Below are 16,781 nucleotides of genomic sequence, written 5' to 3'. Positions count from 1 at the left end.
TTTCTCTTTTATAGAGAGATATCCTTGAATGTTTTATGTTCCACTTTCGATGTGGGACAATCTCATTCAAGGATTTTCTATAAAATTGTATTTTAAATTATGTCATTTTTATTTTTTTAAGATTTTAATTATGTCTTTTTTTTATTTTTTAACTTTAAGTTGTAATGTTATTTTAAATTTTCATTTGTAAATTTAATTAATGTAATTTTTTTTAATTATGTAATTTTTTTAATTATGTACTTTTTAAATTTTATTAATATTAGTGAATTTTCCCGTATATGTCTCGTAAATTAAATTTCGTATATTGCGTTATTGTTAATTATTGCATTTTGTATATATTTGTTAATAGTGATGTGGATATTATGTGGCTAGGCTATGGCTGGGCTATTTGCTTGTTTTGATGATGTGGCAGGAGGATTTTTAGTGCTGATGATGTGGCAGTGGCTAGGCTATGGCTGGGCTATTGCTGGGCTATTTCTATTGTGGATGGCCTTAGTAGTCAACTTGGGGAAAATAGGTGTCCAGAGCTTTTATCCTAGCGGCAAGAAGTTTAGACATTATTGCATGAGGTGCCGAGTTCGAGCCCTCTTGAGATCAGTTGTTTGTAATTTCATCCCCTTATAATAGGAGTTAATTTTTTTAAAAAAAAACTTGGAGAAAATAGGAGCTGATTTAGAGAGAAAAAAAAAACAAACAAACAAATCCAAACATGATTTTGTGGAAGTTGAAGAATGTATAGGCCAATTCTAGTATGTCAACTAGAAGAAAAAAAACAAATCCCAACCACTATATATTATTTAATTTTTCTTTTTAATTTCAACAGTCACATGCACCAACTAGTTGAAATTTTCTAATTCAAACTGTTGTTCATTATTCACATGTTCCTATTTGGCTGGACCAATTTATAAATGGTACTATAAGTAAAAAAAAAAATTATATCTTATTATGTTGTACCAACAAATCATTGATTGCACAAACAGCTGTTAATGCTATGATTAAAAATTTAAAACCAATCTGACACTCTGATGAGTATATTCATTATCATGTTTCTCAATAACTATATTATTGTTTGACATTTGTAAATAATTTAATTATTTTTGGTCTATTTCAACATGTTAGTGTTTCCCATATTAGTAGTAGTATATTTTAGTGAATTAATCTACTTCATTTGTCTTGAGTAATTATTTTTAGACATGTGATTTTAAAAAGTTGTATGTAATAAATTAAATTATTATAAAATAGAATAAAAAAACAAAGTATAAAAGAGACGATGAAGTCTAAGTGGAAGAGAAAATAAAACAAAATAAAATAAAAAAGATAAAATATTTTAAAATGTGATACGACTCAACTAACGTGAGATTGAAGAACAGTATTAATCAACAGAGTTCATAAAGAATTGGTAACATTTCAAGAATTATTTGATGGTAGATTTTACCCAAAATGGTGAACTGTGGTAGCATAATTAATTATTGACATCAAAATAAATCCCTCATTTCACAAACAAATTCTCTAAAATTCATCAAACATCTAAAACTAATTCTTGCATAAATCATGGCAACATAAACCCTTCACAATACCATAAAACATACTTAAATTAGTAAGACATTTCTTCTACAATCAATAATTCAAGGATTCGAGATAGAAAAAATAACATAAACCCTTCTCAAAAATGCTAAATTTTCAAAGCTTCACAGTCCATTCAATGCTCCAAGAACTTGCTTTAGAGCATTCAAATAGAAAGTAAACCTACAACTGTAGTTAACCAAATTTTATGATCTAACGTTAAAAACGGACGGATTTCTTCACTCGTTACCGTCATTGTCGTTGCTCGCATCCGTTAGAATCGTAAGCCTCCTTGCTTTCATCGCGCAATCGCTGCAAGAAGTTGAAAGAAGTCAGTAATGACAGCAACGGTGAGTTATTGATATGATAGATCGTGCAAGCACGAAAAATAGGAGTCGTGTTCTTGCCTTTCCACCGGAGAAGCTGTTCCCTCGGGCATCACATTCACGGAGCAACTCTGAGAGATTTGTTGCTCCGTCAAAATTGGCTGACCGAATAGAACGAAAGTAGGTGTATTCACCCCGTTTTTTCCTTCGTTAGGTTTCTTTAGATGCTGGACAGAGCTCTCCGTTTTCGGACAATGAGGCGAGGCGTTGGAGTTGGGATTCTCCAGGGGGTCGCCGGTGATGAACTTAGGAAGGTCGCTGCCATAATCGAGTGGCTTGAAGTCGAACGGACGAAGTCCCAACTGCAGTTTATTGAGGTGGAGATCCGACGAAGATAACACGAATTGAGCATGCCTGGCTCCCTGTATGCCGGTATAGATGTTGTCGGGTAAACAACACAAGGGACTGCTCGGACTGAGTGGATTGTTGAGTAGCATCGACAGATATTCCGAATGTTGTCGAGGCCTCTTGTTCGTTGGCGAGAGCGAGAACGAGAACGGGGAGAGAGGGATTGACGGAATACTCGATACCAACTCAACCAACCAAGGGTTAACTCGCTTAACATTCTGTAGCAAGTCGGGCTCGTCCCATGCCACCTAAGTAGAAGAAATCGAAATCAAAATCAACTCAAATTTTATACGAATTGAAGTGACAAAGAGCATAGAGCAGATTAGCTACCTGAAGGATTCGCCAAGGAGAATTAGGCCAGTGGATCGGATCATCGACTTGCACGGACGAAATAGTTCCCATGAACCAGCTAATCCGAGACGAATCTTCCGTTTCGAACGCCATCTTGAATCTGATACCGGGACACCATTGCACCCTCATCGCAGCCCTCACCACCGACGCCTTGACCACAAACTCCGGCGTGCTTGCGCGCGGATAGTAGACGACTTCGAATGGCCGGCCACCGGCAGCTAGACTCACAGCTTCAATCACAAATTCGGCCTTTACGTTACATTTCTCCTTCACATCACTCGAAAAACCATACAAACCCGACCTGCCGCCACTGGCAGCCCCCACGTTCCACCCAGACGAGACCTCAGGTCCGCCCCCGATCCCCAACTTTGCCCTACGTATCCCCACACAAAGCTCCCCATTCTCCGACCTCAAAAACACAATCGAATCCCCCGCCAAAAGCTTCTTCTGGTTCACAAAATTACTCCAACCAGTGGTCAACAAGTGCCTCCTAGGCGTCCCCCGGTAGATATGCCTAAACTTCCACACCGCACCGTGCACATCCTTCGCCAAGATCGTCTGCACCGGCGGCTCCGCCGTGTAGTCCAGCCTCGGAAATATAGTCTCCGCGCAGTACCTAGGAACAGAGAACCCCCCGCCGTTGTTCGCATCCGACTGCGTCAACGTCTTAGCAAACGAATTCGGCTTCTCCTTATCCTCCCCGTTCCTATCAAACCCCAACAATTCGACCCCGTCGTCAACCTCACATTCCCCTCCTCTCAAAGGGACCAGCCCGATTTTCGCATAAACCTCATCCGTCCCCGCATCGGCCAGATACCTAATCGACGCTACCCTACACGGTACAAGGGACGAAATCCGGGGGAAACCACGAAAATCGACATTCTTAGCAGCATGCTCAACATGGCCCTGAGGGAAGTAATACACATTGGAATTCAATGGTGGAATTTGAGCCATTCCACCAGCACAAGCATGCCATAATTGAGGATCCAAATTGTTTTCCAACTGATTCATGGGCTTCTCCAATGAATGCATAATATCAATCATAATTCTCAGCTAAAATCACACCCCCACATAAAATTCTAGCAAAATCTCTGCATAAAGAATAATACAGCAAAGATTAGCCAATAATTTTCAAATAAACACACTATTTCTGCAAAAAAAATCCCAAAAAATGACATCCCACACATAAAATTCTAACACAATCAATAGAAAACCTCCATAAATATCTGCATAAACAATAATACAGCAAAGATTAAAGACATAAGTAGCCAATAATTCAAATAAACACCCTATTTCTGAAAAAAAAAATCCAAAAAAAGACACCCCACATAAAAATTCCAACACAATCAATAGAAACCCTCCATAATTTTTTTGCATAAACAATAATAAAGCAAAGATTAAAGAAAAAATTAATCCAGATAAATACCCTATTTCTGCAAAATCAATAGAAATCTCTGCATAAACAATAATATAAGCAAATATTAATGCACAATTAGCCAAAAATTCAAAAAAAAAACCATTTTTTTCAATCAACAATTTCAATTGGATCAAACCCCAGATAAAAAATTAATCACAGAAACAGAGGAAATTGAAATTGAAACTGAAATTGAAAAAAAAAAGTAAAATAAAATGAACTTACCCACAAAGATTTCAGATTTGTGTTGTTGAATGAAATTGGAGATAAACTTGACTTGTGTGTGAGTGTGTTTTCAGGTTTCACCTTATCTAGTCGGGGGGGGAAGCAAAAGATGGTCAAATCAAGGGGGAATTGAATTGAATTGAATTGAATTGAGGAGTTAAACTTGAAGGAAAAGCAAAAGGTGAAGAATGAGTGGTTGTTGGGTGTGTAGCGCTTTTACACAGCATAAACTGTAAACTGAATTTGTGTTGAGTGAGAGAGAGGAGAAGATTTAAGAGAGATGGGGACAGACACAGACAAGAGACAAAGACACACACAACACACAGTGAGTACAGAGTGGAGGAGAGAGAGTGAGTGAGTGAGACACCTGAGATTGAAGCTTCGTTTGCCGACCAGAGGTGGCAGAGGGAATTGATTTTCACAAATGAGGTAAGAATTAAGCCTATTTATAAATACTCATTTTATCTCATCTTAATTGAGCCGTATTTTTTACGTGAAGATAATGTATTTGAGATATTATTTTCACTCGTCGCATCTTAATTAGAGTGTATTTATTAGAGATATTATTTACATCCATCAGTATCTTAATTGGAGCGTATTTTCGACGTGAAGAATAAAGTAATAGAGATATTATTTTCATCTCATCTTAAATGGGATGTTTTTTCGACGCAAAAAACAAAGTACTACGAGAAATAATTTTCATCCGCCAGCATCTTAATTGGGGCGTAATTTTGACGCGAAGAATAAAGTATTAGAGAAATTATTTGCATCTGTGGCTTTTTAATTGGGGCGTATTTTCGACGTGAAGAATAAAGTACAAAATTTATTTCCATCCGTCAGCATCTTAATTGGGGTGTATTTTCGACGTAAAGAATAAAGTATTGGACAAATTATTTTTATCCATTGCATCTTAGTTGGAGCGTATTTTCGACGTGAAGAATAAAGTATTTGAGAAATTATTTCCATCCGTTGCATCTTAGTTGAAGCGTATTTTCAACGCGTAGAATAAAGTAGTAGAGGTATTATTTCCATTTGTCGCATCTTACTGGGGCGTAATTTCAATGCGAAGAATAAAGTATTAAAGAAATTATTTTTATCCGTCACATTTTAGTTGGGGCGTATTTTCGAATCGAAAAATAAAGTATTAGAGAAAAAATGTAATTGTTTAGTGTTCAAATAAATGACTTTACTAACTTAAGACAACTCAAATCGAAGACAACTCATTTAAGTTGTGATGAAGGAAGTATTATATTTATGGGGAGTGATCAATTGCTAACTATTTAGCAATCACAAATTAAGACCAAATATTAGTCATTAGATTATGAGATCTAATGGTTGAAATAATGCCACATGGATTATATTTTAAATTTAAAAATCATTAAATAAACTTAAACGGTATTAATGTCAATTTCCTCTCATCAAAATCATCTTGAAACTTTAAATATACGTAACTTTCTCGATTTAAATTATTTTTTTACAAAAAATATATCAAATTAAAGTAATTTTATAAAGATTCCAACGAGATCTCAATTGCATATGTTCCGACGATGTTCGGGTGATGAAATTTGATAAATTATATTTCAATTTTCGTGCAAGTTGATAAGCAGATTTTATCAACAAATGCAAAAAAAATCTCAATATAGTTTATGTAAAATCTCAATATAATGTAGGTAAAATATCAATAAAACTGTGTTGATATTTTTTTGTACTAGTGTTGATATTCTCATGTCATATTGTTGATATTTGTAATACACTATGCTGATAAAAAAACACCCACGAAAATTATCATATGATAACATAATGACGATATTACCCTTTTGTTGATATTTTGTCTACTATTTATTAAAATTTGTGATCTTTAACCTCATCCACTTATTTCAAAATTTATGGGTATAGATTTAGTCTTAGTTTTAGATTATGGTGTTATAAGCATTAGAAGACCCTTATATTTATTTATTATATATACACAATATTTTTTAAAATTATATTTTAATCAAATAATATTTCTAATATATTTAAAAGAATTTTCAGATTTTTTTTATATTTCGTTTCTCCTCACATTTAGTTATAAAACTTTTGGGATTTCAACTTCTAATTTTCGGTAACTATTTCAAGGTGAGGTCGAATTTGTAATATCTCAATTTAGATTTCTAATTAGGTTAAAATTGGCAAATTTTGATTTGAAATCCTAATGCTCCCCTCGCATTCCAAATGATTTGATATGTTTTGTTGAAAATATTGTCATTAATTTCTTAATGTTAATTAAAAACTAATGTGAGGATTTTTGTGAAAGTTTTAGTAAGAGGTATTTAATTAAATATTTTAGAAGGTGTTGTGAATTCGGGATATGTACTGAATTTATAGTTCTTTATGTTAGCGAGGTACAATTATTTTTATTTGTATGTTATTTATTGAAATGTGAACTTATTACAGAATTTACGGCGTGGATAATGTACTAATAATTTCATATACATACTTGTGTGTTTCATGTGTATAATATTTTTATGTTTAATATATTGCTTTATTGATATTAGCTAATAGAACCCCCACTATAGTTTTTTTTAAGGAAAATGAAGGTATTTCGAAAAAAATTTATCAATTACTTAAATGGGTGAGAAATACTACTAGATTATCAATTACGAATATTTTTTATCAATCTATTTAAATTATTGGTCTCGAAACAAAACTCAATTTTGAGAGATGTACATATAGAATTTATATTTAAGCACCAAATCGAAGGAAATGTTATATCCGTCTTTATTAGTAATTTACTTTTTTAATGTATTTGTGAAGCATATTTACTAATTTCCAAAAAAAAATTAAAAAACAATTTATTAAAATATTGCTGCCTTTTAAACATGATGATAAGACAACTCAATGAAAAATTCAATAACTTAGGCTTGTAGTACAATAATGTTTTAATCTCAAAACGAACTTTTTTCTGTGAAATTAATTAGTGACTACGAAAGTTCAAATAACAATAATAACAACTTCGATGGTTGTCTCTAAGTAGGGGTGGCAAATCGTGCGTGTCGTGTCGTTATCGTGTCGACACGATAACGACACGAACACGATAACAACAAACACGAACACGACCCGTTAAGAAAACCTCAAACACGAACACGAACACGACACGAAACCCTCAGACACGAACACGACACGAACACGACACGAACCCATTAACGACACGAACCAATTCGGGTCAACACGACACGATAACAACACGTACACGAGATGACACGATAACGACTCGATAACAACACGACCTGATAACGGTTAAACCTATTAAAAATGAAAATAATAAGAATTAATAATATTAAAATATTATTTCTTAACGGATAACACGAACACGACACGGACACGACACGGACACGTATTGTTAACGGATAACACGAACCCGACACGAACACGACACGAACACGACACGAAATTTTCGTGTCCTTAACGGGTCGACCCGATAAGGACACGAACCCAATAAGCTCTGACCCAAACCCATTATTTTCGTGCCGGTTCGTGTCGTGTTATCGTGTCGTGTCAAAAATTGTCAGCCCTATCTCTAAGCATTGATGTGTGAATCAATGATTGACACGTGTTTGTATCATTAAATTTGTACAGTTAATAGCAATTAACGGAATAAACAATTATTTATTAGAACTATTGACCTAATTGTTGTGAGTAATTAGTCAATACACCTATGTTAAATCAACTTATTTTTCCATTCAATCCTGAAAATGATCCAATTAACTTTTAAACGTCATACTAATGGTTCGTAGACATCAAAGCAATAAAAAAAATTATATGTAAAAGAGAGATATTTCGGATTCAATCGTTATCAATTTATAGGTCGAAAATTCAAATCACCTGTATCTGAGTAGTACATATGGGTATATAGGATGAAAAAAATTGTGCACGGGTCCAATTTTATTTGAAAATGAGTGGTCTATATAATATTAGTATTATTTAATAATTTTAATTTTTTTGGTAATCATTATAAGAATCAATTATTGAATAAATAAAATAAATCTAGCTCCTAGATGATGCTCTCTAATAATCAATCTGAATCGAGTTGCATATCTCTAAATTAAAACCAACCACAAGTTAGAGATATTATATTTTAATTTTACCAAATTACATAATTTTTTTTTGGAATATGCAAGTGACAAACAACTCATAAAGAACAAGTTAATGGGCCATTAGCATAGGGGTACAAGATAAGCCAAATGGACCACCATTTTAGAATATTTAGTTTTTTCACCTTTTCATTTTAATTTTTAATTTCTAATTTTCATTAAGTGCTTAAATTGGTTTAATATTCGAGAACATACAAGAAATTATATACTTAGTTGATATGGTATTCGAGTAACATAAAAGAAATTATATAGTCGGTACTTGGTATAGCAAGTGACCTTGTAATTAATTAATTTAAAAATCAACCACTATCTACTAGGTCGATTTATCTATCGAAAAAAATACCCGTTGGCCATGATTTCTTTAAAATAAGATAATTAAAACACAATTTCAATAACCATAAAGTAATTAATATATCAATAATTAAACAATTTCCCTAAACCAATTAAATAAGTGGTTAGCCGGTCGGAGGTTAGGGTTCCATAATTTTTTATTTTGGATTGAGAATAAGTTATAATTCGTTGTTAATTACGTTGTACATGGTATATTTGGTAGTTAATTAGTTTGTTTCTTGTTGTTGTTTTACTTAATTAATTAAGCCCATTTGACAAGATTTGTATTGTTAAAACCAATTATGGATGTGATTATGTGGGAGATTAAACTAATTTAATTACCGTGATAATTTGATATTATATCTCAAAGTGAGATATCGGATAGAAAATTAGTAAAATATTTACAAACATGGCTTATAAATAAATATAACTACTCTAGAGTTCCTTGCGGCATGTTAATTACTTAGATCTGTATATATGTTTGTAGGGATAATATCTTCTATATTATGATGATAGTTGATTCTATTTCTAATTACATAATCTAAACTATATATAACTATGGCTAACAAAGATTTTTGTGACCTTACTCACAGTGTTGGCATAGCAAAAAAAACCAGCAATATGGTTAATAACAACTCGATTAATGTCACTTTATTTTACCCCTTTGGAGAGTAAATGAATAGTATCAAAATTATCACCTTTTTCCATCTACACATTTATTTTGTCTTATTATAAAGGCCATTAGCATAGGGTACAAGATAAGACAAAAGCAACCGGCAGTTGATTATCTTTAAGTTGGGGGGAAACAAATCAAATTAGTGCTACTATTTCAGGTAACAGCCACTAAATTATTGATTTTTTTTCTTATTAGAACAATATGATTAATTAAGTTAGCCAATTGGATGTTGCCGTTTCATATAGCTAGTTTCTGATTGGGTTTAAGGTCATGATTATGTTATAATTTGTTTGGTTTAATGTACTAAAACTGATAGACAAGATTTTAGTGCAAGAAACAATGTTGGCTGTGATTATAATTAATTATTAATCTATTTCAACTAAGATAAATTAAAAACCTTAGGAAATCAAAATTTCATAGGAGTATACTCCCTCCATGCATGAACAAAAGACATGTCTAGCATGAATTTTAAGAAATTATTTTATCTTAAAAAGAAAATGGGTGATAAAATTAGTGATATATAAGTTCCATTTTATATATTAATATTGTGGCAGAATGTGAGTATAAGTAGTTAGTGGAAGATTGTATCAACTTTTACAAAAAATAAAAAATTAAAGTAATTGTTTCTTTTATTTGTGGACACCCCAAAATGGCAAAATGTGTTTTTTATTCATGTGTGAAGAGAATACTATTTAGATGTTCTTTAACACACTTAATACTACCAAAGTATTAAATAATACATTAATGTATTTATCCGTAATTTAATGATGAAAATACAAGGGTATGGTTGAGTCTTAGATGCTTATTTATCTTTAACCAAAAGTCAATAGATTCGATCATTGACTTTGGATATGAAATTGTTTTAAATTATTGGAATTATTGGATCGGTTTTCTTATCTTTTGAGATATCTACAAATAAGTAAATGAATTAGTTATTAAATCAACTAAATCAAAATAATAATAATAATAATAATAGATAAAAAATAATTCTATATGTAGAATTGCAACAATATACACATACAAAGTAATACCATCCAATCAATATTCCACTAACTCATTCAGTTCATATTTAATTATAGAATTAATATGTAAGTGCGACTCATCACCATTAAACTTTTACATTTGTATTTCTTAATATTCTTAAAATCAATATTGAGTTAAGTGTAAGTTTTTTTTTTTGAAGTTGAAGTTAGAGAGGAATGACTCAATTTTATCATATGACCCAGTGGGCTCAAATCGGCCCATATAACAACTTGTCCAAATGAAAGTAGGTCTTTCATTTATTCTAATTCAATCAATACAAAAACTTATTTCATATCTATTTTGACAAAATGCAACAACATGAAAGGAATAAATTTGATTAGAATTACTTTTATGGGCAACTAAATAACTAAATCTTGCGGGTAGGATTTTTGATGATCGATATGTATGTGGGTTCGTGCACTGGTTGTTCAATGAAATGCCTGTGAGAGACCTTTCATCTTGAAACAGTTTGATTCAACACGAGAGCTACTTGATGAAGTGCCATAAAGATGTGGATTAGAGACTCAGAGTTGAAGCAGATTTTGGCACACAGTCCGATTTGGATTGATCATCATCCAGTTCATCTTAATTCATATTAGTACCACTCATTTCTTGAATAATATAAAAATGACGCGATGCCAAACGATGTGACCTCTCATGACATTGTGATTAAATAAAAATAAAACAAAACAAAAACAAAAACAAAACTAAGCTGAACCATGTAAAGTGGTAGTATTGAAATATGCTTAGGTGAACTATATGCAAATAGAAATTGTTGGGAAAGGTCAATACGAGTACAATTTTTTTTACCTAACTATCCATTTTCATGCAAATTAATGACTTTATTTACTTTTAAGTGAGCGTTACGTTCATCATGCCAAACTTGAATAAATTCTCATTGATTAATCTTCAGCCCAATATTTGAAAACTCAATTTTCCACCATAAGTTGAATGCTATTTAAATACTAGTTTCTAGTTGACTACTTAAGAGCCCAAGTAAACATCATTCATTTAATTCTAATACCGAAAAAGTTGTTATTGACATTATTATTTGTATAAATTGTAATCAAAGCTCAATTTATTATTTTATTTGAAGTTATAGAAAAAATAAATAAATATATCTTTGATTTTTAAGTATTTTATTATATATAAACCTAACGACATCAACAATTAAATCTAAAGTAATAAAATCAAAATATATGTACTACAATAAAGTAATAACATCAAGGCCCACAGGACAATGATCACAAGTTTATGTTTTCTATTAGTATTTCATTTTTAGGCCATAATAGAAACATAATTAAAATCTAGTACCCAAACTAATATATAGATTATAGTGTAAAATATCTTAAAGAGATTGATGCCATTTTCATCCTAAGAAGTCAAAAAAGTGAAAAATGGCTTTATGCAAATTGATTATATCCTAAATTCAGAGGCCACTATTTTTTTCCAGAGACCATGTACATGACCGTTTATGAAATCAAACATTCAAATTTTCATGTATAATCTCCCAAAATTTCAAACATACATAATAAATCAGTGAAGAGATAAAAACATCAAAAAGAGGGCATTTGAAATTTCATTGAAAAAAAAACAAGACAACATAAATCATAAATCATAAACCATAAACCATAAACCAATTAAAAAAATCCCTTCAAACTGCAAAAAGAATTTCCCATGAAAGGGATAATCAGACATAGCTATTCGAATCATCTAACAACATCTAGTCCTAAATCTCCCTTTCTTGTCTAAACCCAATCTACACTCTCTCATTCCTCCTCTCCAACTAGCTAAACTTATTGTCATCATCGCTATGCCCGACACCCCGATCACATACTGTACAACGAACCAACGAACAAAGAAATCGAAATAAAATTGTCTAAACAAGTACCATCGAACTAAACGAGTAGCATCGAACTGATGAAATAAAATACGAGATTTCAGACATACAAGGCCTGTATACCTTTCTTGCAACGGATTTAGGCCATGCTCGGCCTCGGGATCATCTCCACCTCTGCCTCTGAAGTCGTTGGTAGCTTGGTCCTCATTTCAACAACCTTCTTGTGCGAGTTCGAGTGCAGGGACGGAACGAAGGTAGGGCTAGCTGCCGGGCGGTACTCGGGGAACAGGCGGCCGGACTTGTAGCGGACCCCACATGCGTTGCATAGTGATTTCGGCCCCATGGGGCCGGCCCTCCACTGAGGGGTCTTCGTGATCTCGCAGTGCATGCATTTCCGGACGGGCGCCGGGTTATCGGCGAGGCTCACGGGCGGGGTTATCTTGATCTTCTTTTCCTTCTTCTGCTCGGCTAAGGCCGGTTTTGGGGGCGACTCGGCGAAGTTCTCAGACTCGGCCGGGGCAAACTTCGGGGGCGGGGAGAGGAGCTGGATGGCGGCCCGAGGGTTGAATGTCGCCGGGCGAGGGCGCTTGCTCCGAGCGCGTTGGGCTCCGCGCTGGGCAGGGGTAGGGCGGAACGGCATACCCATCCCGCCCGAGAACGAATTGCTACTGCTGTTGCTGTTGCTACTGCTGCTACTCTCCAAAACCGAAACCGGGCTCAAGGTTTCGAATTGGTGATGCGACAGCTCCTTCGGGATGGCCGGGCTCGGGTTCTCCTTCGGGATGGTCATCCCTCCACCGGAGAACGAATCCTCCACGAAATTCGAGAGCCATTCCAGCTGCAGGATATCCTCATACTGATAGAAAGAAAAACACAACAAAACAGAATCAGCCACTTATTTCATCCTGACTCGTTTTCCTTTTTGGGACGTCTCAACTAAAGCGATTCTTCTCTTCAAATGCAAATATCACTTTCTCTACTTTATTTCACGACTTGACTCACAAATCAACACACGCCACGCATTTAATAAGAAATCAAGCAAGAAGTATTCAACAAAAACTCGATTTCTCGATACATACCATTCATCAAATAAGACAAACTCTGACTAAACTCCCAACAAATTAACAACCTCAAAAGGTCCACATTCCCATCACCAAATTAATTCCAAATTTGAGCTTGATGTCACACCTAACAACTCCTAACACACCAAAGACTTCGACAATCCACCAAAAAATCAATCTTTGCAACCAACAAACAAAACAAAGGCCGTTTGCTCACCGGAACAGAGAGCTCGGCAGAGAGGTCGGAAGCAGCGCCTTTGTTCGCAAAATAAAGGTCCGTCTCCGGCAATGCATCGCTCCACATGCTCGGAACATCCTTCTTATCACCGGAGCCAACCAAATCTCCGGCGCCAACGCCAGGAACGTCACCTCCAACACATTCATTTTCAGGGGGAAACTCAATCAAGTCATCAATTTGATCAAAGAAGTTTGCACAATCAATATCATCCCCCAAATTTGGCCCCATTTTCCTGAAAAAAAAAGAAACAAATAAGATACTTCGAAATGAAAACAAGCAAAAATGTGGAAAATTTTGAACTAGAATTGATGCTAACATGCACATGACCTAGAAAAGGAACATTGCTTTGCTAAATGATTCTTGCCAGCTCAAGCACATTTTAGCATAAAATTCCTCTTTCTTTTTTTTCCAATAACATGTAAATAGTTTCACAGAGATTCTGAAAATCTTCTAAAAAATAAAAATATCAATTAAAAAGGAATAAACTTTGAAAATCAATGTGAACAGAGACTGCACCGACACTCATAAATTACCATCAATGTTTTTTTATCAAGATAAAGAAGCTTATAATCAAACAAACCTTGTTTTATTGGGAAATTCAAGTCTCCTCTTAAAAAGAATTCCTGCAGAAAAAAAGAAAGGAAAATTTTTGAGCTAACTGTAATTTTAATGAGCTGAAATTGGCAAGAAATCAAGAATTTACAGAGGCTTATTTAATTCAAACAAGAAAAGAAAAAAAAGGCAAGAATCTTCAAATTTAGTAGCTTAAAATATAAATAAAAATGAGGGTTTAAAGCAAAAAATCTTCACATTTGAGAGACCTTAATAAACAGAAAATTCAGAATATTTTTCTTACTAAAGAATCCAAAATATCAGACTTTACCATTTTCAAAAGCCATTTCCCTTATTTGGACCACAAACAAAAGAATGCAAATCTATAGCTTCAAACTCACATAAAAATCAAGATTTTCTACTGCAAAACACACACACACAGTGGGAAAAGCAAACCCCTGATTTCCCGCTTTAAAAAAAGCAATCTTTAATCCAAAAAACAAAGAAAATTGGCAGAAAAAACAGAAAATTCACCAATTCTTTCACCAAAACAAGCATAAACTCACACTCCATCATCTCTCTACAATGCCATTTCCTCATTCATAGTAAAAAAAAAAATTCAATCACCCCACATATTTTCCCGCCTTAAAAATCCAATCTTTAACCTTAAAAAATTGCAATTTTAAAAAAAAAATCAGAAATGGCAGAATTTTTCTACCTGTTGGCACAGCTCCCAAGAAAGAGAGAGAATTCAAGAACAAAAAATGGAGGAAATGAATGTATAAATGTATCTATCTGAAGCTACCTATCTATCTGTCTATCACTCTATTTCTGTGTTTATATGAACCTTCTCTCACTCCTAGACTGAGGAGAGAGAGAGAATGAAGAAAGTGATGAAAGGAGAAATGGGGAGTGGTGTGAGTGATTATGAAGAGGTAGAGAGAGAAAAGAAGGACTTAATAAAAGAAAAAGGAAAATGTTAGGTGAACTTCTTGCTTCAGAGCAAGCTGTCTTTTGCGCACACATTTCATTCCTTTGCAAGTCTTCTTCACATAGCCCACCCCCACCCCACCCCACCAAAATACATATATACGCGTATGTATGTATTATATTTTTAGAATATGTCTCATATTTGCAGGGTTGGATTCCTAATTGCAAATAATCAAATAGGGGTATGTTTGAGTATATACTATATAAGGTGTTTTGAATGGTAGTAATGTACATATCAATTATTCAAACACAAGCATAATATTTTTAATTCTTTTAGTAGTGCATGGTAATGTATTTGGTAAAAAATGATTTCATGATTTTTTATAGTTCGAGATTGAGATTCTCGGTTGACTTTGATTTGATTCAATTATTATAAAGTTTAACGATTGTACTGCTTATTTTACGCGATTCGCGTCTACAGTAACATTCAGATAAATTTGGTCGGTTATGTTTTTTAGTCGCACTCGATTAATTATTTTTTTGGAAGATTCTTATTCAGTTCGATTATATTTGATGGTTCGAAATAGAGACTATCGGTTGAATTTGGTTCGATTTGAGGAATTGAAACTGACTCGGGTTGACTTTGATTTGATTCGATTATTCTAAAGTTTGACGACAATAGTGCTTATTTTACGCGATTCGCGTCTACATTAACATTCGGATAAGTTTGGTTGGTTATGTTTTTAGCCGCACTCGATTAATTGTTTTTGGAAGCATTGATTCAATTCGATTATATTTGATTGTTCGAAATAGTGATTGTCAATTGAATTTGATTCGATTCAATGAATTGAGACGGAAACTCAGTTGACTTTGATTTGATTCGATTATTCTAAAGTTTGACGACATTACTGCTTATTTTACGAGATTTGCATCAATGGTAAAATTCTGATAAATTTGGCCGGTTATATTTTTTAGCCGCATTCAAATAATTGATTTTTGGATGATTCTGATCCTGATTCGATTCGGTTGTATTCAAAACATTTTACTTTATTCGATTTTATTTAGAACCTTCGGTTCGTAAAAGTTCATAATATTATATTTTAATTTTCGGGTTTTCCGATTTGATTCAATTCGTAATTAATATTGTATTCAATAATTAGGTTTTGGTTAGTCTTTATTTGTGTGTGGGGTGTGAGTAGGATTGGGATAAGCATGGTAATAATATTGTTGACACTTTAATGAATTTTCAATGCTGGCTGGATTCCCTTGAATTATAACGTGATATTCCGCTGCTTTTTTGCTTTTTTAATTACTTTACTAACGGTTTTCAGGTAAAAATTAGAGTTTTATGATTTATTGAAATTTGTGGTAATTATGTACTACAATCTTGCAAAATCATTATTTGAAGAATGTGTCTTGATCCTTGTAAATATTAAATCGGACTCGGAAATTATAATTTGATGATTATTCATATTTGTGTGGCTTGTGTTTTTTTTGTGTGGCTTGTGTTTTTTTTTGTGTGGCTTGTGTTATGGATGGTAAATTTAGGAAAAACTTGGCAAATCTAGAATAATTGTTAGGGACGATTATTTCTAAAATGTACTAATCCTAATTAACACTTTTGAATTGGATTTGTATAAGAGATTCTCTTTTATTTGTAGGAAAATTGTAATTAGTTCAATCAGTTAGTGTACCAATTTTATCTTTTGTCTTT

The 16,781-nt window shown here is 33.4% G+C and overlaps 2 protein-coding genes across 3 annotated transcripts; both read right to left on the bottom strand.

The window, feature by feature from the left end:
- Positions 1-1,574: 1,574 nt before the first annotated feature.
- Positions 1,575-4,684, bottom strand: LOC121762411 (auxin response factor 18-like). Its single transcript, XM_042158288.1, has 4 exons — positions 4,288-4,684; positions 2,628-3,739; positions 1,971-2,545; positions 1,575-1,875 (listed from the first exon to the last, which is right to left on the bottom strand). The coding sequence occupies exons 2-4, from the start codon at positions 3,690-3,692 to the stop codon at positions 1,803-1,805; spliced, it is 1,713 nt and encodes a 570-aa protein (XP_042014222.1). The 5' UTR covers positions 3,693-3,739; positions 4,288-4,684; the 3' UTR covers positions 1,575-1,802.
- Positions 4,685-12,050: 7,366 nt separating this feature from the next.
- LOC121760257 (GATA transcription factor 8-like) lies at positions 12,051-15,117 on the bottom strand. Of its 2 annotated transcripts, XM_042155903.1 has the most exons (4): positions 14,856-15,115; positions 14,166-14,208; positions 13,565-13,817; positions 12,051-13,142 (listed from the first exon to the last, which is right to left on the bottom strand). In XM_042155903.1, the coding sequence occupies exons 3-4, from the start codon at positions 13,811-13,813 to the stop codon at positions 12,426-12,428; spliced, it is 966 nt and encodes a 321-aa protein (XP_042011837.1). In that variant the 5' UTR covers positions 13,814-13,817; positions 14,166-14,208; positions 14,856-15,115; the 3' UTR covers positions 12,051-12,425. The 2 variants fall into 2 exon arrangements, with proteins under 2 accessions (XP_042011837.1, XP_042011838.1); XM_042155904.1 differs by lacking the exon at positions 14,166-14,208 and having other exon boundaries at positions 14,856-15,117.
- Positions 15,118-16,781: the final 1,664 nt, after the last annotated feature.

The sequence above is a fragment of the Salvia splendens genome, chromosome 13 (assembly GCF_004379255.2).
Source record: "Salvia splendens isolate huo1 chromosome 13, SspV2, whole genome shotgun sequence".
Lineage (NCBI taxonomy): Eukaryota > Viridiplantae > Streptophyta > Magnoliopsida > Lamiales > Lamiaceae > Salvia > Salvia splendens.
This window is presented reverse-complemented; position numbering and strand designations above follow the sequence as displayed.

Excerpts from the sequence above, each read along its gene's own strand:
- LOC121762411 (XM_042158288.1), bottom strand. The coding sequence starts at position 3,692 with ATGATTGATATTATGCATTCATTGGAGAAGCCCATGAATCAGTTGGAA. Across the intron at positions 2,546-2,627 it reads CTCCTTGGCGAATCCTTCAG|GTGGCATGGGACGAGCCCGA; the intron begins GTAGCTAATCTG and ends TCTTCTACTTAG. Across the intron at positions 1,876-1,970 it reads ACAGCTTCTCCGGTGGAAAG|CGATTGCGCGATGAAAGCAA; the intron begins GCAAGAACACGA and ends AACTTCTTGCAG.
- LOC121760257 (XM_042155904.1), bottom strand. The coding sequence starts at position 13,813 with ATGGGGCCAAATTTGGGGGATGATATTGATTGTGCAAACTTCTTTGAT. Across the intron at positions 13,143-13,564 it reads CTGCCGAGCTCTCTGTTCCG|TATGAGGATATCCTGCAGCT; the intron begins GTGAGCAAACGG and ends TCTTTCTATCAG.